Consider the following 23,603-nt stretch of genomic DNA (forward strand, 5'->3'; position numbering starts at 1 on the left):
CTGGGTCTCCCACATTGCAGGCATATTCTTTACCATCTGAACCACCAGGGAAGCCCTAGTTCCCAGACCAGGAATCAAACCTGGGTTCCCTGCTTTGGGAGTACAGACTCTTAGCCATCGGACTATCAGAGAAGTCCCAAGTTTGTTGTTTCTTTAAATGCAAATTTTTTTAAAATCAAGTACTCCTCTGTAGAGATTTCCTGGAGATTAGAAAATGTTGATGTGTATCTAGGGTAGAAAGGAAGTAATTAAATTGTTTCCAGTTGGGATTTGTAGTCAAAGGATGATCAGTAAAACAGAAAGTGATTTCCAGGTACAGAGGGGAACAGTGATACCATTTAGTAGAGAATAGTGCCTTACATTTGCCTAACGCTTCCTGTCCAAAAAATGTTTTCACATGCCATCTTATCCTCCCAGTAACCTAGTGAGATATGTATTTTTAATTCTTATTTTAATAGATTTGAAACTAAGAGATGTTAATTGACTTGCCCAAAGTCAACAGCTGGAAGGTGTCAGAACTGGGGCCTTCTGCTTCTGAAGCCCCCAGACTCTTTCATATTACGCTTTTCTGAAAATTTTATGCAGTAACATGTAAGCAGTTTGGGCAGAGAAGGGAGGTCCCAGGACCAATTTTAATAATGCTAAAGGCAGCTCTGAAGTCAAGAATCTGCAAAGCAGAGTAACTTCCCTGCTCACGTGGGAGGGGAAGTGGGAGGGTCGTGCACAGAGGTTAGACTCTACCATCTTTGCATCACTCTGAGCTGGCAGGATGGAGGCCTCTGTACTCAAAGGTGAACCTTTGGACCAAGTAGTATCTATTGTAGCATTTCTTGTAGAATTATTTCATGGCTTCTGTGGTGCCAGTAATCCACTCTCTCTCTCTCTCACCTCTGTCTTCAGGAGCCTCCAGAAGATGACGCAAACATCATTGAGAAGATCCTGGCATCTAAGACTGTCCAGGAGGTTGGTGGCTGATGTTTCTGGCTTGTGTGTCTCTAGCGCACATTACACCCTCTGTTAAAAGATGTCTCTGGAATGGTCCTTCTCAGCTGGACCGAGAGCTAGGCAGAAGCGCTTTCGGGCTAGTTGACACTTAGGTTTACCTCTGTAGAAGATTTTAGGACACGAAATTCTTAAATATTTGAGTATGACCCAAATTGATGTTTTTCTTCCCTGTGATCCTACTGATAGGTATTGACCTCTTAGTTGCCACAGCTCACTGAAAGTCATCAAAGACCCAAGAAGAAGAGATGGGGAAAGACTCCCAGTGCAAACACCTTTTCCTTTCCATGTCTTCAGGGCTGTCATAGGGAACTTCTAGAGAAAATCCCTGGTGTGAAAGAGCATAAGAACATAGTGTCAGGGAGAGCGTGGTTTCATTTTTACCTCGAGGATTTATGAGACTTCCTCGCTTTGAGTGAACCCCTCTGGAGTGTGTGGGGAACAAGCAGGGGGTCGGGGGAGGGTAGGACGGGTTGGCAGGGACACTGGAAATGCATGTTCTCACTTTCGCAGCAGCTCTCAGAGCCCTGGGCCAGTTGGGGTTTTTCAGCTGAGTGCCCTCCTAGCCCAGATCTCGGAGTGACACCAGGAGGATTTTTTTTTTTTTTTTTTTTAACGTTGTAGCTTAGCTGTGTGTTCAGCCTTTAGAAAGTCTGCTCCAGGGCTGCCAAAAAAACCGACCTGGTAAAATACAAATATCCTCGAGAAACATGTTCTAAATCAAGAAGGAGCGCTTGATTTACCTTTCTCGTTTGGTACTTAAGAGTGGTCCACAGGGGTCTAGGCTGATAACGGCTTGCTTTGGGTTACAGGTCCACCCGGGAGAACCCCCATTCGACCTGGAGCTGTTCTACGTCAAGTATAGAAATTTGTACGTCTGTTTAACGTATTCTTTGTATTTGGATGTTATATCACTAAAATGTCTTTCCCTCATCCCATCATTATCTTCTATATTTTCCAAGAATGGCCCCTAAGGTGTGACTCACAGACCTCAATTGGCTCAAGTTCACCTTAGGGGGCAGTGCCCAACTTTGTGTATAGAGTCACCTGGAGAAATTTTTAAAACTACTGAAGCCCTTGCTGCCCTCAAGGCCGGTTGACTCCTTCTCTGGGTGTAGTTCCCAAGGGTTGACGTGTTTTAAAAACTCCCTGTGCGGTTCCTGTTTGCACACAATGTGGAGAATCACAGTCCTATAGCCTATACTTTTCTGCTCTCTTGCATTTTCCCTTTTTTCTCTGCTTGTGCCCACTTACTAATGTGCATGAATGCTAGCCTCCCTATACCTGCCCTGCCTCCAACTGTGAGCCATTTTCTCTAGAAGCCACAGAGTGACCAGTTGCTTGGAATTGCTGTCTTGTCCTGGTTCAGTTTTTGTCCTGAAGGGCAAGGCCCTTCTAAGTCCAGTCTCCAGCGGTTCCACAGCAAGCCACTCAGCTGCTGCTATGGTAGATGGTCACCCTGGTTACTGAAACTTTAAAGTCTGATTATTTGCTGGTTCTACACTCGTCTCACAATCTGTATGTCTTTGGATAGTTCCTACTTACACTGTAAATGGGCCACAATGGAAGAACTCGAAAAGGACCCTCGCATCGCACAGAAGATCAAGCGATTTAGGAATAAGCAAGCCCAGATGAAGCACATTTTTACTGAGGTGAAGCGTTACTTATTAATTTGATCACTGCTTTTCCTGCAGTATTAGATCCCAGGTTTAAGTTTCTTTAAGTCGAAGTCCCATGCAGATCTATTGCTTAGGCGTGCCCTGATTTGAGATGCAAGTTGTCCAGATTTAAGTCAAAGAAAATGGAATAAGGCTCAAACTTTACAAATGATAACTCCTAAGGATCTGCATCTTGGTTACATTCTAGGCAAAAGGAATGTGTTCACAGTTTTTTCATTTCCTTCCTCCCCCTCCCCAAAAGGGTAATTCCAAGAATTAATGCTTGGGTGTAAAATAGAAACAAAGCCAAAATGTTAGAAAATAAGTAAATAAATATATCAACTTGGGAATTTCTAAGTGTAGTAAGAGGAAGGATTGATGGATTTGGGTATCAGAACATCTTTAGTGTCTATAAATTGGAAAATAACCACAAATCTTAAAGTAAGTACATATATACATATATGTATTTCCTAACTGTATCCATGCATACCTACATACAACTGGGCTTCCGTGGTGGTTCAGACAGTAAAGAATCTGCCTGCAATGCAGGAGACCTGGGTTTGATCCCTGGGTCAGGAAGATCCCCTGGAGAAGGGACTGGCAACACACTCCAGTACTCTTGCCTGGGAAATCCCATAGACAAAGGAGCCTGATGCGCTACAGTAGCCCACGGGGAGTCAGAGGTGATGGGCACTTTCACTTTGGAATCCCATAGACAAAGGAGCCTGATGCGCTACAGTAGCCCAAGGGGAGTCAGAGGTGACGGGCACTTTCACTTTGGGCCTCCCAGGTGGCACTAGTAGTAAAGAGCTCCCTGCCAGGAGCCATTAGAGGTGCGGGTTCAGTCCCCAGGTTGGGAGATCCCCTGCAGGAGGGCATGGCAACCCACTCCAGTACTCTTCCCTGGAGAATTCCATGGACAGAGGAGCCTGGCAGGCCACAGTCCATAGGGTCACGAAGAGTCGGACACGACTAAAGCAACTTTCCATGCGTCTACGTATAAGGCATGCATTCTTATCCAGTATGGAAACCTTACTTACATTTGCATAGACACAGACATGATACATACTCATATACATATGACAAAAGCTTTAATGATAAAAAATGCTCTTATAATTCAAAAAGGAAAATACATAGAGACATAGATATAAAAAACAGATGTGTGGATACAGGGAAGTGGGATGGATTGGGAGACTGAGATTGACAGACACACACTGCTGTATATAAATAGGTAACTAATGAGGTCCTATGGTATCACACAGGGAACTCTACCCAGTGCTCTATGGTGACCTAACTGAGAAGGAAATCCAAAAAAAGAGGGGATTTATGTATATGTGTAGCTGGTTCACTTTGCTATACAGTAGAAACTAAAAATTGTAAAGCAACCATATTCCAATAAAAATTAAGAAAAAAAAGTACAAAATCCTAAATGGAAAAAAATGGACAGATTATTGGGGAATTCAGGAAAGAGGGGGAAATTATTTACTAATCATACCAAAAAAAAAAGTAATCAATTTCATTAGCAGCCAAAGAAATGCAAATCTTGTAGTTTTCACTTACCAGATACTGGAAGGTTTTAGAAATAAGCATCATCCATTGCTGGTGAAGGTGTGTGGAAAAGACCCTCTTGTCATCGCAGCTTGGGAGCATAACCTAGGATGCCCTCTCAGGAGAGCAGGTTGACAGCAAATGTCAAATGCCTCAATATCTGCATAGCCCTTGTCCCAGCAGTTCTAATTCCATCATTTATTTTTAAGGAAACTATCAGATCTTGGAGCAAAGACTTAGCTATGATAAACAGTTTATGTTGGTGAAAAATTGAAAACAAGCATAATGTTAGGTAACAAATACTATTAAATTATGATACATTTCAGAGTGTAGTACTGCGCAGCTAGTAAAAGTGATACTGGAGGACGGTTATTAATGTCAATAGGAAGGGGCTTAATGTTGTAAACTACTGTTAATTGAAAACGTTAGGCTCCTACAGCATGTGAGAGTTCCATTTTGGGAATGGTTGTTCTTCAGTCGCTTAGTTGTGTCCAACTCTTTGGGAACCCATGGACTGCAGCATGCCAGGCCTCTCTGTCCTTTACCATCTCTTGGAGCTTGCTCAAACTCATGTCCATCAAATCAGTGATGCCATCCAACCATCTCATCCTCTGTCATCCCCTTCTCCTCCTGCCTTCAATCTTTCCCAGCATTGGGGGTGAGAGTGGGAGGTGGGTGTGCAGGGGCAAAGAATCACCATAAAAATGCATAGAAAATGTCTGAGTTTATGTAAAAACACTGACCTAATTTTCTCTATTCAGTAGGATCGTGGTGATTTCTATTTTCTTTAACATGTAATTTTTCAATCTTATACAGACAACTTACGAAGAAAAAACAATATAAATTATTTTTTAAATGTAGTCACAAATAAGATGCCATCAAATCATAGCAAACTGCCACACATAACTTACCAGTTCATTGTTCGCATGGTGCTCCTTTTCCCACAAATGCCAAAAACCTATTTTAGGACAGTGTCAGTAAGTGTTCTTTTTGTCCCAATATGGACTCCTTTCTCTTTAGCTTCAACGTTTGGCCCCAGGCCTCTCCAGGCTCGTTGTAAAGCCTGTGAGAACTGTTTTTTATGGCATCATTCCTCTGATAGAGCATCAGGGAAAGGAAGGGCTGGAATTGGAAAAGCCGTCCTGAAGCCCTGTTGGACGCTCTCCCTGGGTTCCCAGAACATCGCACTCACACCTCTGTTTTAGCGAGGATTTGCAGCATAGCGACTTGTTTACAGGTCTGGGTCTGCCATTCTGAGCCCTGTGAGACAGACAGGGCCTCGCCTTCCTTGTGTTTCCCTCTAGGACACCAGACGCAGGCTCCGTGCTCAGTCACCATTTGGCTGTGCCCAGGCTGGTGAGGAGGGTTTGGTGAGGAGGGTTGCCTGCTTAGACCCTGTAGCACTTCCTGTCTCCCTGGAATAAAGTCCAGACTCCTCAATGCAGTCTATGAAGCCCCATGAGTCTAGTTTCTGATTTATGCCCAAGGGAGTGATTTTTTTTTTTTCTTCCCTTGGTTGGGTATTGAAAGAGAAAACTGTGTTAGGATGTGTAGAAATACCATAGTGGGAGTCCCTGGTGAGACCCTGGTGAGAATGGACAGTTACGGGAGGAGATTGGAGGCCACTATGAGAGGAAGGGAAATTGGGAAGTAGTTGCTATAACGCTGTCTTCAGTCTTGACCTGGTCAACAGTTTTACTCATAACTTGCATAAATGATATTCTTGTAAATAATAACCTAGTTCTGAATAGAGCTTCTTCATACACATTACTTCCAGCTGCTTTATAAGGTAGCCAGGGGCACGTGTAAAGGAGAGTCAGGCTAGAAGGCTGAGCGTTTCCCACACCCCACGGGGCTGGAGACCTGTTAACCCCTGACTCCTCAGCACCAGACCCAGCACTGGGAGAATGAATGACAGAATCCAGGTTCAGGTTCACCTGGACAGGCAAGGATGAATTAAATCATGCAGATGGCAATAAGTAAATGTAATGGCTCACATTGGTATTGTAAAGATCTTTACAACTTTGGAGTAGGGAAGATGACTGGATGGCAGCTCAAGGGACAAAGTTTACTATGAACCAAGAGCTGGTGGCTCAGTGGTAAACAGTCCGCCTGCCAATGCAGGAGACCGCAAGTTCCGTCCCTGGGTTGGAAGGATCCCTTGGAGAAGGAAATGGCAACCCACTCCAGTATTCTTGCCTGGGAAATCCCATGGACAGAGAAGCCTGGTGGGCTACAGTCCATGGGGTCACAAAAGAGTTGCTTCAGACTGAGCGACTGAACAACAACAGCAAGAGTAGGGTGGGGCTTAAAAGGTGCCAGTAATCCTAGATGGCACCCTGCTTGCCATGCTCTGTTCTCTTCTGAGTATTGTGCTGATGTGGGTACCGGGATTCAGTGAGAGACTTTGTAAAGCCTGAGGGCAGCTGGGGGAGGACTGTTAACAGTGGGCAGAAGCATGTCTGAGTGATCGAGAGCAAAGGTGGACAGTGAATGCCCAGTGCTGGCGCCCCCCAGCAACCACACCCACAGGTGTCCACGCACTGCTGAACGTCCTTGGGCCAACTGAATAGCTCCTCTGCACTCAGCATCCTTTGTTTTCGTAAATCAGAAATCCTCCTAACCCTCACGATACCCAGGAGGATTAAATGACACAGTGTTGATGAAAGTGCTTGGCATGGTCCCCGCCCCATGGTCACTGCTCCACAAAGGTTAGCTCTGCATCACCGAGGGATCTGGAAACATGGCATCTGAAGAACACTGAACACCTGGGGTGGGGAGGTATTTAGATAGAGAGGAGAGAATCACTTGGCTACTGCTTCTGTAGAGGAAGCAGTTCACTCCAGTGAGTCACAGTTCCAGGAGGAAAATTAGGCAGTAATTTGATAGTGATAATGATAAAGATTGTGATGCTACTACTGAACAGGCAGAGGTAAAGCTGTCTTGGCAGTGGGTCAGGTCTCAGAGGGCAATAAATTCCTGAACATGGGAATAATTGAATCCGAGGGTGGATTTGCCAGGGTTGCTGTAAGAAGTGTTTCTGTATAGATTGGAAGGTGAAACTATATAGCTCCTAAAGTGCCTTCTAGCTTAAGGGGCAGTGAGAACACCCCTGCAGTTCGGAGGAGGGCTTCTGGGCAAGAAAGACCTGGGTAAGCGTTCCAGTCCACGTGGCTTTGGGACCCTGGCCACAGGACATATTTAACCTCTCTGAGTCAGTTCTCTCATCTCTAAAGTATTTACAGCACTTACTGCGCCATAAAGTAGTTTAGAGGCTTACATGAAAGCATTGGACACACACTGAATATTTTGCTTATTACTGTTCTTATAAGTACACTATGCGGGGGGGTGGGGGGGATGCGGGGGGGTGGGGGGGGTTCGGGGCGGGAAGCACAGTCTATTTAACCGTAAACAAGTCCTAAGAGTACAGCTCAATGAACCTTTACAAAATAAACACTCCTGTGTAACCACCACCTAGATCAAGGAATAGAACATTATCAGTATCCCCGGAAGCTCCCCTCATGCATCCATCCAGTTATTAACTGTTATTGGTGTGAAGAAGAAAAAGAAACTGACATTCCGGATTTCCATGGGTTATCTCTGGAAATCCTCTTTGTGCTGATTTTTGCTCAGTACTTAATAACCCTGGAGGAGGGCAAGACAACCCATTCCAGTGTTCTTGCCTGGAGAATTCCATGGACAGAGGAACCTGGCAGGCTATAGTCCAAAGAGTCGGACACGACTGAGTGACTTAGCATGCACTCGTTGGAATGACCTATAGGAAACCCTTACCCGTGGTGCAACCTGCAAGGTGTGCTTGTGCCTTTAAATGTAGTCCTGAAGGGCAGGATTTGGGGACAGTGAGAAAAGTTGGTGAGTTGACTTATTTAAGCAAACCTCCTTTTTTTGTTGTTTTTTTAATTTATTGGAATGTAATTGCATTACAGTGTTCTGTTACTAAGACAGCCTCTTCAATAAGTAGTGCTTGGGAAACTGGGCAGCTTTACATAAAAGAATGAAGTTAGATTACTTTCTAATATCATACTCAAAAATAAATTCAAAATGGATTAAAGACCTCAGTGTAAGGCCAGAAACTACAAAACTCTTAGAGAACAACTTAGAACAGTCTTGGACATAAATTGCACCTAGATCCTCTTGACCCACTTCCTAGAGTCATGGAAATAAAAATAAACAAATGGGACCTAATTAAACTCAAGCAGACCTTTTCATTCTGCATTCCCCGATAGAGCCCAGGGTGGGGGGGGATCACTTAAAGATAAAACACTGGATGCTGGGTCGGCAGGAAGGGAGTCACTTCTTAGCTCTTCTTTCCCGTTTGCCTTAGCCTGACGAAGACTTGTTCAACCCAGACTATGTGGAGGTCGATCGCATCTTAGAGGTGGCCCATACCAAGGATGCAGAAACCGGAGAGGTGGGTATTTCTGTTTTAACTCTTCTAAAGCGTCTTCCTTGCTTGTCTCGTGTTTTGCTTGTTTTGTCAACACGTGGCCTCTGTTTTAGTGGCCTTGGTGTGCTGTGTCATAGGGAGGGTTCCTGGGTCATCAGTACAGGATCGATTTCTCTAATGGAGTAGGAAGACCATAAGTGCCTTTCCCATTTGCCACCAGGAGGTGACGCATTACCTGGTGAAGTGGTGCTCACTGCCCTACGAAGAGAGCACTTGGGAACTGGAGGAGGACGTGGATCCTGCCAAAGTTAAAGAATTCGAATCTCTGCAAGTGCTCCCCGAAATCAAGCACGTGGTAACGTACCCATGTCACTATTTCGGGTGTCTCTTGTAATGCGATGATCCGGGGTGTCCCCCAGGCGGTTCCCCCGAGTGGTTTCTGTGGCATCTTACCGTTGGTTGTGCCCATTGAAACTGGGGTTCAGAGTATGTTTCTGCCCACATCACACTTTGCTAGCACTGGGTCAGCTTTAGGTCTGGGCTCTAGTTTGATGGATGTGACATTTAAGAAGCTTGGTTATGAGTTTTGTTTTCTTGGTGTATGGCTGTCAAGTGGGGTCAGTAAGATAGAAGGTGTAAGAAATGCCTGGCTCGGGAAAGAAGCTCCATAAGTTGTTGGTATCTTTTTTGTTTCCTGTTTCTTATCTCTTTCTCCATCAGCGATCTCTTTTCTTTGGTTTTATCCTTTGCTTTTACTCAGAATATTCTTAAAGGGAAGAACTGTCCTTTATCAAAAGATCCCTAGGACTTGGCAGAGAAAACATAAGTTTTCCATATGTGTTGAATTGGTTAGTTTTTCTGATTCTGGCTTATTACCACCAAGCTGCAGAAATGTCATGGGGTACCTAGTAATTACAAAGAGGCGGAATTGGGATAGAGCTCAGTTAAGGTGTAACTAATTTGGAAAGAGAATCAGAGATGTTAAAGAATATGGCTAAAGACTGGAATGATCAGTTTCTGTTTTTTTTTCTAAGTCACTTTTTTTTTTTTTTTGCCACACTGTATGGTGTGCAAGATCTTAGTTCCCTGCTGCTGCTGCTGCTAAGTCGTTTCAGTCGTGTCCAACTCTGTGCAACCCCATAGACAGTAGCCCACCAGGCTCCCCCGCCTCTGGGATTCTCCAGGCAAGAACACTGGAGTGGGTTGCCATTTCCTTCTCCAGTGGATGAAAGTGAAAGTGAAGTCGCTCAGTCGTGTCCGACTCTTAGCGACCTCATGGACTGCAGCCCACCAGGCTCCTCCGTCCATGGGATTTTCCAGGCAAGAGTACTGGAGTGGGTTGCTGTTGCCTTTTCCCTTAGGGATCAAATCTGTGCCCCCTACAGTGGGGGTGCAGAGTCCTAACTACTAGGCCACCAGGAAATCCCACCTCCCTCCCTCCCAAGAAAATCACATTTTTATATGATTTTCTCTTACCCAGTTCCTTATTGTTGTTTTTATATCGCTTGTCTTAATGACTAGAACATTCTATCCCTAAAAGCTATTTGGTTAAAAATTGGTTGCTTGTACGTAAAATAACAGACTTTGGGGAGAGCAAGACAGAGTGTCAGTAACGACTTTGCAAAGAGAGTAGCAGTCATTTAATAGTCAAGACCGACCTTGGAGACTCCAAATATCAATTCTCTTTTGAATTTAATAATAGCCACTGAAGGTTTTGGAGCCCTGGGGTAGGTGCTTGCCTGTCATCTGTGATACCACTGAGGAGCCAGCCAGACCAGGCATCGGAAACTTCTAGCTGATTTCAAGTCTCATCCTTAGATCACTGAAGTTTCTGGGCAGTAGGTGACATAAAACTAAAACCTGGAGAAAGCGGGAAGACCCAGAGGAGGGACTGGATTAGTGTATGATGCCTCTGTATCTGGAGTGCTACCAGGGCAGCAAAGTAGAAACCTGCAGTGAAAGTCTATTCTACAGTATCTGTGATGCTAAAAGTGAGCCCCTTCAGTCTCTAGAGATGAGGAACATTCCAGAAAGTCTCCCCATAGTGTCGGGTAGAGTGCCATTAAAATGAGTGACGTGAGCTTCAGGAAGCCAGGCTGAATGATTCCTAGGGGATAAGAATGTAATTTCTTTAAGGGAACAGAGCAAGAGAGTTTATATGAGAATGTCTTGGCTTAAAAGCTTTCTCTTTAAAATTATTTTTTTGACGTAATAAATTATTTCCCCTTACATTTCTAAAAGCACCTTGTACCTATGTGCTGATGTAATATTCAACAAAGTTGTATTTCAAGGAGCTTAGCCTAACTACAGCTATCGTAATTTTGTAGGTTAAGTTGTGGTATGCAAGTTTCTGAAAGTTTCCACACTTCCAGTAGTCTGGACAGATTGAACCCTTATACTTACCTCCAAATATCAATGATACAATATGATTGGGGATATTTTATTAAATCTTACATGCAAATGGCTTAGTTTTAGATAATAACCTATTTTAGGAGCAAGCTTTCTGTAATACCCCAAAGTAAAACTCCCAAACTAAAATTGCTGTTAGAAAAGCTGCAGTCTCAAAATTCTCTATGTAACTACAGGCATAGGTAAGATTTTTTTTTTTTTTTTTAATTTTTTGAGACCTTTAAAGTGTCAGTCTAGGGGCTCGATTTGTCTAGAAGCAAAATAATCAAATATATGTCCAAATAATAAAAAAACCTAAATAAAATTTTTAGATGGGCAGACTTAATACCTAAAAATTAAAAATTTCCCCAGATTAGAAATTCCAATAGAATTTTAAGGGAATTTGACATTGATTCTACGGTTGCACAGAATACTAAATTTAAAAATAGCCAAGACATTTTTGTAAAATAATTCCCCATCAGATGTAGAGCTATAGTAATTCAAATGTGTGATTTTACTGCAGTAAGACTCTGGATATAGCTCCCTGGATATGTTAGAACTTAATATATGATAAAAATGGCATTTCATATAAACAGAGATCAGTTACATTTAGAAATTGGTGTTTCATATTGAAAAGTAAAGCAGTAAGATTGCTCTTACGTTTATGGCGAATTTAAAGAATTTATAGTTTCAATTATACAGGCTTTTTAGCTTGAGAAACTCATCAACAAAATATTTGACCCGGTGTACTTTCCTGAGCTAATATCACAGGGACAAATAACAAAAAATTCTGTCTATAGAAAACTAAAAACCTTGGTGCTGGCTTGTAGGGAAATTAAAATGTTAGTGGGAATGATTTCTAAGAGTCTCAGTAAAGCAATATAACACTTAACCAAGATTTTAGGTGAATCTGTTTCTCTTCTTCATTAATTGCTTGCAAATTTTATAGAGGTGTTCTTAGTGTAATCTGCTGAAATCTAGAAAATACAGGGCCTGCTCCTCAGTCAGAAGACAGCAGCTGCAGTTTGCAGGTAGCTCTAGGACGGCGTTGTGAGGCTTACCACCTTCCCCATCGCCCCCTGCGTCCCTGTCCACACCGTGCTCCTGAAACATCGCTGTGTGTCCTGTGTTCTCTGCCCTCCCTCCCCTAGGAGCGACCTGCTTCAGACTCCTGGCAGAAACTTGAGAAGTCACGAGAGTATAAGAACAGTAACCAGCTCCGGGAGTACCAGCTGGAGGGGATGAACTGGCTTCTTTTTAACTGGTATAACAGGTGTGGAACCAGAACCAGTCCTGTCTTCAGGGCTGATCTTTCTACCAAATGTTTGTGCCAGGAGGGAGATGGTGGGCTTAGCCAGCATAGCGGGACAGTAGCAGAGGGGTGGAGGAGTGCAGTGGAGCCATCAGTTCAGTGGGTGATCTCTGTACATCAGGAGTACCAGGACTTCTGTTTTTCATGTCAGATTTGGTTTGGTTTGCTTTCTCTGACCAGAGAGTAATGATCTTTAGATGTCATCAACATTGTTCTTTTTTTTCCTTTGTCAGTCTAACCAGAAGGTTGGGTTCAATCTAAGTGAAACAAAACCCCAAAGATCCTTTAAAACTGTGTTTTTATCTCCCAAGTCTTTAACACAAATTGGCTCTAAGGGAGACTGAATCTGCATTCTAGTCCCAACTCCACTATCTGTTTGTGAGCCGTGGATGGCCTCGACTTATCGTTTTCAATCCTGTGCTTCAGTCCCTGTCAGAATCTAGATGAAGCAGATGACATCTGAGAAAGATGGGTTAACATCTTTTAAGATGTTATTAACATTCTAGGGTGCCCCCCAGCATTGATGTTAAAGACCACATGGCATGGAACACATACCAAGCTGGCACTCTGGAGACCTGTGTTCCAACCTTGTCTCCGTCACTCACAGTGGGACTCAGGGTGTAGCTCACTGAAACACAGCAGCAGGTCTGGGGTTGCCCACCTGCGCGGTGATGAGCGAGACTGGACAGGGGCCACACCTTCAGAGATGACCAATGTGTGCAGTCCGTGGTTCTGGGTCACTGCAAGAGACCAGTGTTTTCACTCTGACACGGAAGTTAGGATAGGGGTTGAAAGTCTGTCCTTTGATAACACAGGTGATAGGCGATGAGAATCGTGTAACTTGTGTTTCTGTTTTTGCCTTTGCTTCCATGAAGTTCGTCAGGTAGAGAACTGGTGTAGGTTTGAGGCATTTTATTTTCTCCTTGCCGCACTATTATTTTAATTTTTAGTATCTGTAGTTTCCTCTTGAATGGATGCATCTCATGTATTTTCTCACAAGTTGCAATAGTTCCCTTCTGGAAGTAGGCAGGGTGTAAATAACAGTAATGGAAACTTGCCTCAGTTGCATCTCTGGAAAATGCTGATAAAACCTCCACCGATGACCTTACAGGTCAAGGTACGCTTCTGTAGTATCTTTTTCATTGTAACCAACCTCCGCCTCTTTCCCATGTTGACGATGAACGGTCTGTTTCTTACTCTGCAGAAAAAACTGCATTTTGGCCGATGAGATGGGCCTAGGGAAAACCATCCAGTCCATCACGTTCCTTTCAGAAATATTCCTCAGGGGCATCCACGGCCCTTTCCTCATCATCGCCCCACTCTCCACCATCACCAACTGGGAGCGGGAGTTCCGAACGTGGACAGAAATGAATGCCATCGTGTACCACGGCAGCCAGATCAGCAGGCAGATGATCCAGCAGTACGAGATGGTGTACAGAGACGCACAGGTGAGCCCTCCACCCGTCGCAGGGATCCAGGACAGCTTGCCATCGTGGTGCACAACAGCCTCTCTACCCCTTGTCTTCCAGAGTTCAGTGCCCTACATGGAATTACTGTTGACTTACTCTGTAGAGTCACGTTCTTATTGAGGCAGACGTCTCACTCCTCCCTGTAACTTCTTCGTGATAAAACACAGAACTGTAGGGCACACTTTCCACTCCGACATGCACGAGAGGCTCTTTTTAGGACCCCGAAAGCTTCTTGGTTGGCTTAGGAAGTTGCTTTTACATGCAGAAAATTTTATCTGAATTGTGATGTGCTCAGTGAAGAAAGTGAGCAGAGGGATTTGTGAACAAAGGAAGGATCCTCAGCCAACGAGTTTGGAGAGAGAGGAGGTTAATGGATTTGAGGTTAAAGGATAAAGAGAAAACAAATAGTTTAAAGCACAGCAGGATTTTGTAAGAAGATTTTGTTAAGTATAAGCACTTTGCTCAGTATCCTTATAGGCTTGTCCTAAGCATTGGTTTCCATAAAGAAGGTAAATATTAAATGAATGCAGTCACAGGAGAGGCAGGGCTCATACCATAGTTTTCACAGGCAGCAGGAGACACCCAGGAGAAATTTAAGATGTGCTCTAATGGGACGCAGCTCTGCTTTGTAAATGTGATGGTGGCAGGAAGACAAACGGAAAGACAAAACTATGTCCTGCCTGGTAGCCCTTGTCCCAGGTGAATCAGGGTCACGACATTGAGTCTGTTCTAGAACCCAAGGTACAAGGTGAAATTAATTCTACCTGAAAACTAGCAAAGAGGGTTTTCTTTGGGCATTCAAGCTCTGCGTGGTTTAGACCACCAGCTGGCTAGGAACATGTGGGTCAACACCCATCAGCTTTCCCTATCATGGCAAGTAATGAACAAAAAGCTTCCTTGCTTGGCCTTCCATACTCTTATCTCGCTTTTGTGGGGGTACATACAATCTTGATTTTTGTTTCTTTGAATTAACAGGATCTCTCTCTTGTCTAAACAGCTGGTTTGATTCTCCTATTCTTTCTCTTCTCAAAGAGGAAGATTGTGCTTATTGGCCTCTCACCTAGGTCCGACCATCTATCTTGCCACCTTCTCCAATCCAGCTTGTAACCCGGTAGCTGCATTCTCCAGCCATGTGTAAAGCTCTGCCTTTGCTTGTGTCATCCTCAGGGAAACCCCCTGTCAGGTGTCTTCAAGTTCCATGTTGTCATTACAACATTTGAGATGATCCTGGCAGACTGCCCAGAGCTGAAGAAGATTCACTGGAGCTGTGTGATCATCGATGAAGCCCACAGGTTGAAGAACAGGAACTGCAAGCTTCTGGAGGGCCTGAAGCTCATGGCCCTGGTGAGAGTTGGCGAGCTCTTTCTGTAAACACAGGCCCCTCCTGTTCACGGTGGAGGAAGCGTTCTCTAGCCATCTGCATGCAGCCTACTTGTGCACAGTCTGTTTACCCTAGATTTTCTTCTTGTCCTTTGTACCTCCGATGGTGCAGGAATCAAATTTTTGTTGTTGTTGTTATAAACTGGGTCGGCAATTTGACCTTTTCCACAGATTGACTCCCAGAGGGACCCAGGGGCATCTTAAGTACCATGGCATTTGTGACCAGGAAATGTGTTGTTTTGGCTTGTTTCCAGGTCCCTGAATGATCTGGTACCAAAGATGATAGCCTTGAACATCACTGCCTTGGCGCAGTGCCCAGTCTGTGGCTAGCAGGCCCTCCAGAATGTGAATGAGTGAGTGGGTGCTTTAGCTAACATGGAATTGCTGCTGGACTCAGGGATGTAAAAGGAAGGTTGATCTGTTTGTTGATGTTATCACTCGATGTTGTCATAAAAGCAAAAACAAACTTGCCCCCAAATTGAGCCCAAGAGGCCCTGGCGTCACTTTCCCACCCAAACCTGCTGTCTTGGCGGCTCAGACCTGTTCCCCGTGCTGTGAATCTGTGCAGGAGCATAAGGTGCTGCTCACGGGGACGCCCTTGCAGAACTCGGTGGAGGAGCTCTTCAGTCTGCTCAACTTCCTGGAGCCATCGCAGTTCCCTTCAGAGACTGCTTTCTTGGAGGAGTTTGGAGATCTGAAGACAGAGGAGCAGGTAAATAGGGGCCTGAAGGATTGGAGGAGTCAAGGTGATCGCTACTTTCACCATCAAGGGAAAAACAAAGTCACCATGGGGACAGGAGTTAGCCAGTTTTCACACCCCTGGTAAAATGAGCACCGCCTCCTTTATTTAATTTATGTGGAGGAGGATCAACTGATCATTAGCAGTTTCTATCCAAACAATAAATGAATCGGCATCCAAAATACCTAATCTCCAGCCTCTTGCTTTCACTAATCTCATGTATAAATAACTTTAGTGATTTTGTTCATCGTCTGCCCTCAGGGCCATGCTTCCCTCCTCCTCTGCTTCCTTCATCCTTCGCCCCTCCTCCTGCAACATGTTTCCAGGCTCATTTTCTTGAGGAACAGAAGGCAGGTGTACATTAGAGTAGTTGGTCGGTCCAGTTTTGTCCAGATCAACTCAATTTCCTGTTTTCAAAGATGTGGTCCTGAGTCTTGCTTATTGGACTCAAAGCTGTTTCAAAACAAACCAACATTAATAAATATCTATCTACAGTGGGTAGAAATCTCGACTGGACATTACAGAAATAAGGCAGACAGGTGTAAGGGTCACAAGAGGAACAATGAACAGAGCTGAGGACTTAAAAGGCAAGAAAGGTCACATCTGTTTAGGACTTTGGAACAACTGCATGGAGAGAGTACAATTTGAAAATAAACTTTAAAGGGTGGGTAAGTTTTCATTAGGCAGAGATAGAGATGATAATGACTACTTTGCATGGGAAAAAAAAGCAATCAGCAGCAGCCATGGAATTTATTCAGTGGTAGGGGATCATCTGGCTGAGCTGGGGATGAAGTGTGGAGTATGAAGCCGGAGGAGTTCCGCACTGTATCGTGGGAACATCTTGAAAGACAGGTTGAAGGATTTGATGGGCATTAGAGAAGCAACACAAGGCTTTGATCGTGGCAACGACACAATTAGTTCTGCTAAATTAATCTAGCAGTGGCGTGAGAGTGGGTCTGGGCAGAGAATTTGGGAACGGAGAAAGTTTGGGAATTTCACTAACAGATATCGAGAGTACATGCTGTGGTTCCAATCTGTTTGTTTCTACTTCAGCGACGAGTCAGACTTTGAGAGCAGTGAGTAATCAAACTTCATTCCCCTTCTTGACGTTTGCAGTATCTATTGAACTTTGCAAAGCCAACTCCAGCCCTCTCTCCGTTTTTGGACCGTTAGAAATGCTTCCTCTTCTCCCGTTGCACTTATCTTGTGGTATGCATTTTCTCTTCTTCCTAGACAATGACCTCCTTGAGGACAAGGCCCACATCTCCTCCCAAGTTGTGTTTGTTGTATTGACCAGCACAGTGTCTGGCATATAGTATACTCTAAATGATTCAAGGTACGAACCAGGTGAAGGGCGAACGCTGAACCCAGCATGTGGCAGACTTGGCATTTGTCCCTGTCTTTTCACAAGTCCCTAGCTGTGTCTTTCCCCTTTGGGTTCTTACGTAGTAATTCCTTATCCCTGTGGGGATTACATACCTAAGTTCCATGGTTGCTAAAATAAAGCGTTCATTAAATGGATTAGATTGAAGATTGGGGTTTGTTAGGGAAAAGCCACAAAAATGGCCCCAAATGTCTATATATTTTAAATCCTAGTAAATAGAAGTTTTAGAAAGCATCTGGTTACAAAGTAAAGCCTATTCCTTGTTGTTTAAAACCTGCTCAAGTAACTCCTTTAAATCAAACTCTCTAGAAATCACTTTATTTCAGCAGGAAGCATTGGCACAACCCACAGCTTATTTGTGCAGAATCTACCCTTTTGAAATTTTTGAACAGCTCTTTATAACTTGATCTTTCGTACTTGCCTCTTACTTTCCCACCAGCATTAATCTCACTGGTCTCAGGTTTTAGCTCAGGGTGAACTCAGGTACCTTGACTTTGAATCCCGTCTCTGCCCTCTTCTTGGGAGAGGGCACTTGCCAGTGCAGTCAAGTGCATAGAGATCTGCTGTCCAGGCCTGGTCTGTTAGGGCAAGAACACACAAATCATAGCAAAGAAGACTGTCAGGCTCAAAAGTGCCCCTGAGATGACAGCTTGCCTGATGGAGTGGGAGGCGTCACCTTACCGCATTCCCTGTGTACATCACTACCCCCAAACTTGTTGGCTGCTTTTATTTAAATACGAGAGGAATCCATTTCCAGATTGCCTCTGCCTTTTTTTTTAATTGAGATATAAATGACGTACAACACTATATTCGGATGTGCTTTGTAACAATTCAATATATGTAGTATAGTGAAGTGATATAGTAGTATATAGTAAAGTGATTACACCAGTAAATCTAGTTGCCTCCCCATACATATGTAAATTTTATTCTAGTGATGAGAAGTCTTAAGATTTACTCTTAGCAACTTTCAAATATACAATATGGTATTACTAACGGTAGTCACTGTGCCGTCTATCACATCCCCGGGACTTACTCATTTTATAACTGGCAGTGTGTGCCTTTTGACCACCTTCATCCATTTGGCCCACCCCGCAGATTCCCCTGCTTCTTACTCTGTTCTTTCAGCATATACATCTTCCCCTCGTAATATATCACTTGTGCCTCCTAACATGGCTGAAAACATTCCTCAGGCAATTGCTCCATACAAGTGCATGTCAGAGAGAGAGGTTTGTTTTCTCCATCCTGGAGAAGAGGTCCTGTCTTTTGTATCTTTCTCCCTTTATATAAGGTTCCCACATGAGTTCTCAGTAATTGCTTGCGAATCAAAACCAGATCCCTTTTTTCCTTTCAGTCCTCCTGTAAGCTCCTCCTGTTCAGGCATCAGGCTTGACCTTACATTTAGTCAGCTGCCGCAGTTCCATGATTAGATGCTCAAGAGACTGTAGCGAAGGTTGGAATCACCCCAGTAACCATTACTGAATGGGGATCCGGGCAGGTAAACAGGTCTCGTTTCCCTGGCCAGGTGAAGAAACTGCAGTCTATCCTCAAACCGATGATGCTTCGGCGGCTAAAAGATGACGTGGAAAAGAACCTCGCTCCCAAGCAAGAGACAATCATCGAAGTAGAGCTGACCAATATCCAGAAGAAGTACTACCGTGCCATCCTGGAGAAGAACTTTTCCTTCCTGAGCAAGGGGGCCAACCAGCACAACATGCCCAACCTCATCAACACCATGATGGAGCTGAGGAAGTGCTGCAACCATCCCTACCTGATCAGCGGTGAGCGGGCGCGGGGAGGCCTGTCCATCTGACGTATTGATCCCCATGAGACACTCGGGTGTGAATTCTGACCTTCTTACCAAGCATTAAACTGAGGTTCAAAGAGGTCAGTGGATCTGCATCAGTGATCTGGCCAGTGAGTACACAGAGCCCCGTTTTGAACCAGTTCTCTGCCCATCAGAAGACAGATGATGACAGCTGTCCTTTGTGGGCCTGCAGTCTGGCCCACACTTCCCACTTGGGAGCAGGGAGATGTCTTACTTCGTTGAAAAAGTGATCATGGCACAGTGAGATTAAAACTCTCTGCAGATAAATTAACAATTAACTGTACTAGATAGAGAACATGTTGGAAGCTTTTTTTTTTTAAATAAAACTTTTTGATGAAATTTTAAATCCCAAATGGCTTGCCGATCACTAGTGTTTATGTCCAAGAGGTATGTCTTTTTGTCTGCTTTTAAAATTTTTCTTTGTTTATTTAGGCTGTGCTGAGTCTTCATTACAGGACACATACTTTATCTAGTTGGGGTACTCAGGGGCTTCTCTCACTGTGCGGCGTGGGCTCGGTAGTTGCAGCACATGGGCCTGTCTAGTTGGGGTGTGCAAGCTTAGTTGCCCAACAACATGTAGGGTCAGGGATCAAACCCACATCCCCTGCACTGGAAGGTGGATTCTCAACCACTGGACCACCGGGGAAGTTCCTTTTTGTCAACTTTCTGTGAAGGTTTATTTACTTGCCTGAGTCAGCTTGGTATTTCAGATCCTTTCTCTACCTAGTCAGACTCCCAGGAGAGCACGTCACCTGTGTTCTCTGCAGGACAGTCGTGCCCCTACTGTGGAGCCCATGGTTGAGGGGGTGGATCAGGGATACACACACCGCACTGCCTCACTCCGTTCACTCCGTTTCTTCTAGGCTCTGTCAAACAGAAAGTCACTTGCCCATACAGATTGTTCAAAGAATACTTTCGTTGCATCCTTTTTCAGGGGCAGAGGAGAAAATTCTGGAGGACTTCCGGAAAACCCACAGCCCCGATGCCCCGGACTTTCAGCTGCAGGCCATGATCCAGGCCGCAGGGAAGCTGGTGCTGATTGATAAACTGCTCCCTAAGCTGATCGCTGGCGGCCACAAAGTGCTCATCTTCTCGCAGATGGTGCGCTGTCTCGACATCCTGGAAGATTATCTCATCCAGAGAAGGTGAGCCTTGTGTCAAAGCTGGGCATCAGGTGCTGCAGGCAGTTCCTTTTCTTTGTTGCCTTTTTGATTCATTCAAAAATTATGTTTTAACAACAAAAAAGCATTAGAAAATAGAGAAAAGGAATCTTCTCTTGAAAGACTGGCTGAAATTCAGAGTTGAATCTTATGGCCAGGTTTAAGTGTCTTGAGAGTGAATTTCCTATGATAGGAGCCTTTGCTTTGCTTAAAAAATAAATTTTGCATATTTATTTATATTCTTTTAAGAAACAGAGTTCAAATAGCATTACAGAAGGTTAAGAAAATAATGTATTTACTCCCCCCACCGCCAACCCCCTTCTCGCCCCGTGATGAGAAAAATAAACTCTGGAAAGCATCACTATATCAAGTTGCTAAAAGAGCTCCAGCTGACAGTTGAACTTGGGGATGCTTTATGTTTTTTCTCAGCCAACCCTCTAAGGTTTTATGATACACTAGCTGTGGCATCCCAGTTTATTTTCTTGTTTATATTCCTCTAATTCCTTGAACCTAGGTTCCATTACTGATGCAGGTGGAAAGCCTGGGGTATCATGTGGGTTGCTTGGGCTCTGTGAGGGTACTGCATTTGTTACATTACACCATATCAATCCATTTCCAGCCATTGGGATCCACCAACGATCTGAAGATGGCAAATGCATTTTTAAAATTTATTCTTAATGTTAAAAGACTTCTCAAAATCTTAGAAACTATTAGCTAAGGCATTGGTAGGTTTAGAGTACCTCTTTGTTTTTATATAGTCATCGTGGCAAATCCCAATTGTATTACATGTTCTGATCTTTGAAGATTCTGTTTCTCCTTATAACATAGGAGAAGTTATAGAAAAAGTAATTAAAGGAAATGACCAACTTAACTATGGGTTATTCTCACATTTAACATTACATAAATAATTCTCTGAAATCAGATTAGGCACTAAAAGAATTTCTCAGACTCCTGTAGTGGAGATCTAATTTAGGTAAAGAATTCTTGAGACTTGCATTATTTTTTTTCTTTGAGGAATATATCAAAACTAGAAAGCAGTTTTGTATTTAATAATTTACTCTAGATGAATTGCCAGAATACTTGCTTCTTATATAGTTATCTTTTCAAAATATATACAACTACTAGTTTGAAGATTTTTTAAAGAGATTCCCCCCCCCCACCCAAATGAGTAACAGTGTAATTAACTTTTACCAAGTACGAATGTCTTTATTTAGCTCCTTTATCACTTATTGCTCATTTTGTTTTAAAACTACCTAAGTATTATAGTTGCTCTTGAAAATAGCGACACTTTTTAATACCACCACCAGCTCAAAACTCCATTCATACTTGGACATTTATCTTCTTAGTCTCTTTTCTTTGTGCCTACGTATATTTAGTTTTGTTGTTGATTTGCTTGAATTGGGGTCATATGCTACATTCTGCATTGTAACTCACCTTTTTATTTGATATATTATGGAGTTTTTTGCTTTATTTTTCTACAACATAGTTTTGATGATTTGAATGATAGTCTCTTATTTAGGTTGTTTCCAGTTTTTCAACATTTTTAGGAACTCTAAATATCATTTAGCAGTCACTGTGAATGTTGCCAGTTATTTCCTTGGGATAAATTCTGATGTACATTTTTAAAAACATTTAATACGTATTTCCAAAACACCCTCTGGAAAGACACTTTTATCTCCCTTTTCATGGTGTATGAGAATGCTCTTTTTTTCCTCATACTCTGATCAATCCTGTTTTTGCCTTTTAGTCTCTGCTAATTCAATAAGCCAAAATTATGGTCTCTTGTTTTAATTTATACTTATTATTATGAATGAGAGTGAATATATTTTATGTTTATTAGCTGTTTATATTTCTCTTCTGTGCATTGCTTATGCTCTCCCATTTTCTGTTACTCTTTGCCTTTTTGTTTATTAATTAATTTATAAAAATCGCTTGTTAAGAATATGGTGCAAATGCTTCCCCAGTGTTGCTTTTGACTTTTTCTTTATGGCTGTGGGTTTTTGTTTATTTATTTTATTCTTAGAAGTTTTAAAGTTTATAAGAAATCTCCCAGTCTTAAAACTGCTTTAAATAAACTTAAGTGCTTATTTATGCTTAAATTAACATGCTTAAAAAGACTTCCCCCACCGCTCAACTGTATCATATAAATAGTCTGAAGTTTTTTTCTTTTCATTTTTTTACGGCTTTTTTCTTTTCATTCTTTAGTGGTTTTTTTCATCCAAGCTCTGTACCCAGCAGGGACTTCTGGCCTTAATATCACCATTACTTTTCTCTTCTTAATTTAGTTTTTTGTTTTCATCAAAGTTATACATGCACATAATTTGACAAGGCAAATTATTCTTTTAGACCTATGAAAAATAGCATTTCCTGATAGCACCACATACCCCAGCTTCCCCCCACCTGAAGCTTTTAAACTCCTTACGCACTTTCTTTTGGTATATATAGCTGTAGCTTTACAGAATGTTAGTAGTTGTAATTTCTTTTTTTTTCTTCAGTTTTAAATATTATCTGTTCTCATTATGGGAGATGAATATTTCCTTTCTTTCACTGCCCCTCATAATTACCACCTCTGTGCCTCCTGTCCTCCCATCTTCCCATCCTGCCATGCAATACTTTGGGTTGAATTAATATTTAGTGTTTGTTGCAACTTATATAAATAATGCGTTACAGCTCAGCCACGTAGTATGCTGTTTACTGTTTCTTTCCTGCATGATTTTAATCTTTCCTGAAGCTATAAATTTTTTTTTTTATTCAGTGTGAAATTTTAAATATACACATTATAATTCAGCTCCAAAATTTATTGTGGCCATCTGAATCTCCCTTTGTTATGTGCAGCCACATCAGCTTCATGTCTGAGCCATCTCTCCTGGGACCTTTGGTCTCTTCCTCTCCGCCCACTTACCCCTCCTGCCTGGTGCTCAGTCACCATCTGTGATCTCCCTTCCTTCAGCACTCTGGCAGCTTTCTTTTCCTTTCCTCTTGAGTCTAGTCTTGCTGGTGGACCCTGTGTACCTCTTCTGAGAGCTTCTGCAAAGGGGTGAATGATACGTGGGTTCTGAGACTTGGTCAGAATGTTCACTCCCACCATTGAGCAATGGTTTGGCTGAGTTTGAGATAGTAGATTAGAAATAATTTTCCCACAGAGTTTCGAAGGTGTTGTTAGTCCATTTCTTCTAGTTTCCAGGATTGTCTAGAAGTTCAAAGCCTTTCCGATTCCTGGTCTGTGTATGCGACATGATCTTTCTGTTCAGAAGCTTTGATCTGTCCTCTGTCCCAGTACTGTGACATTTGACAGTGAACTGGGTTTTGTATAGCATCTGTTGAACTGGA

The 23,603-nt window shown here is 43.1% G+C and overlaps 1 protein-coding gene across 28 annotated transcripts in view; it reads left to right on the forward strand.

Moving 5' to 3' along the window:
• The window catches only part of CHD6 (chromodomain helicase DNA binding protein 6), a 201,175-nt gene that overhangs the window by 103,959 nt on the left and 73,613 nt on the right, over nt 1–23,603 (forward strand). For all 28 annotated transcript variants that reach the window (XR_015139022.1, XM_086331791.1, XM_086331800.1 and 25 more), the window contains 11 exons: nt 901–963; nt 1,815–1,873; nt 2,537–2,654; nt 8,554–8,640; nt 8,837–8,971; nt 12,156–12,277; nt 13,521–13,764; nt 14,953–15,129; nt 15,734–15,877; nt 18,811–19,066; nt 20,048–20,258. Coding sequence is in view for 26 of the 28 variants with exons in the window: in XM_086331791.1 (XP_086187917.1) it covers nt 901–963; nt 1,815–1,873; nt 2,537–2,654; nt 8,554–8,640; nt 8,837–8,971; nt 12,156–12,277; nt 13,521–13,764; nt 14,953–15,129; nt 15,734–15,877; nt 18,811–19,066; nt 20,048–20,258 (1,616 nt within the window). In the remaining 2 variants the exon portion in view is untranslated. The remainder of the gene's footprint in view (nt 1–900; nt 964–1,814; nt 1,874–2,536; nt 2,655–8,553; nt 8,641–8,836; nt 8,972–12,155; nt 12,278–13,520; nt 13,765–14,952; nt 15,130–15,733; nt 15,878–18,810; nt 19,067–20,047; nt 20,259–23,603) is intronic.

This window comes from Bos grunniens, chromosome 13 (genome assembly GCF_055505025.1).
Source record: "Bos grunniens cultivar Pamir isolate PY7600 chromosome 13, Bosgru_T2T1.0, whole genome shotgun sequence".
Classification (NCBI taxonomy): domain Eukaryota; kingdom Metazoa; phylum Chordata; class Mammalia; order Artiodactyla; family Bovidae; genus Bos; species Bos grunniens.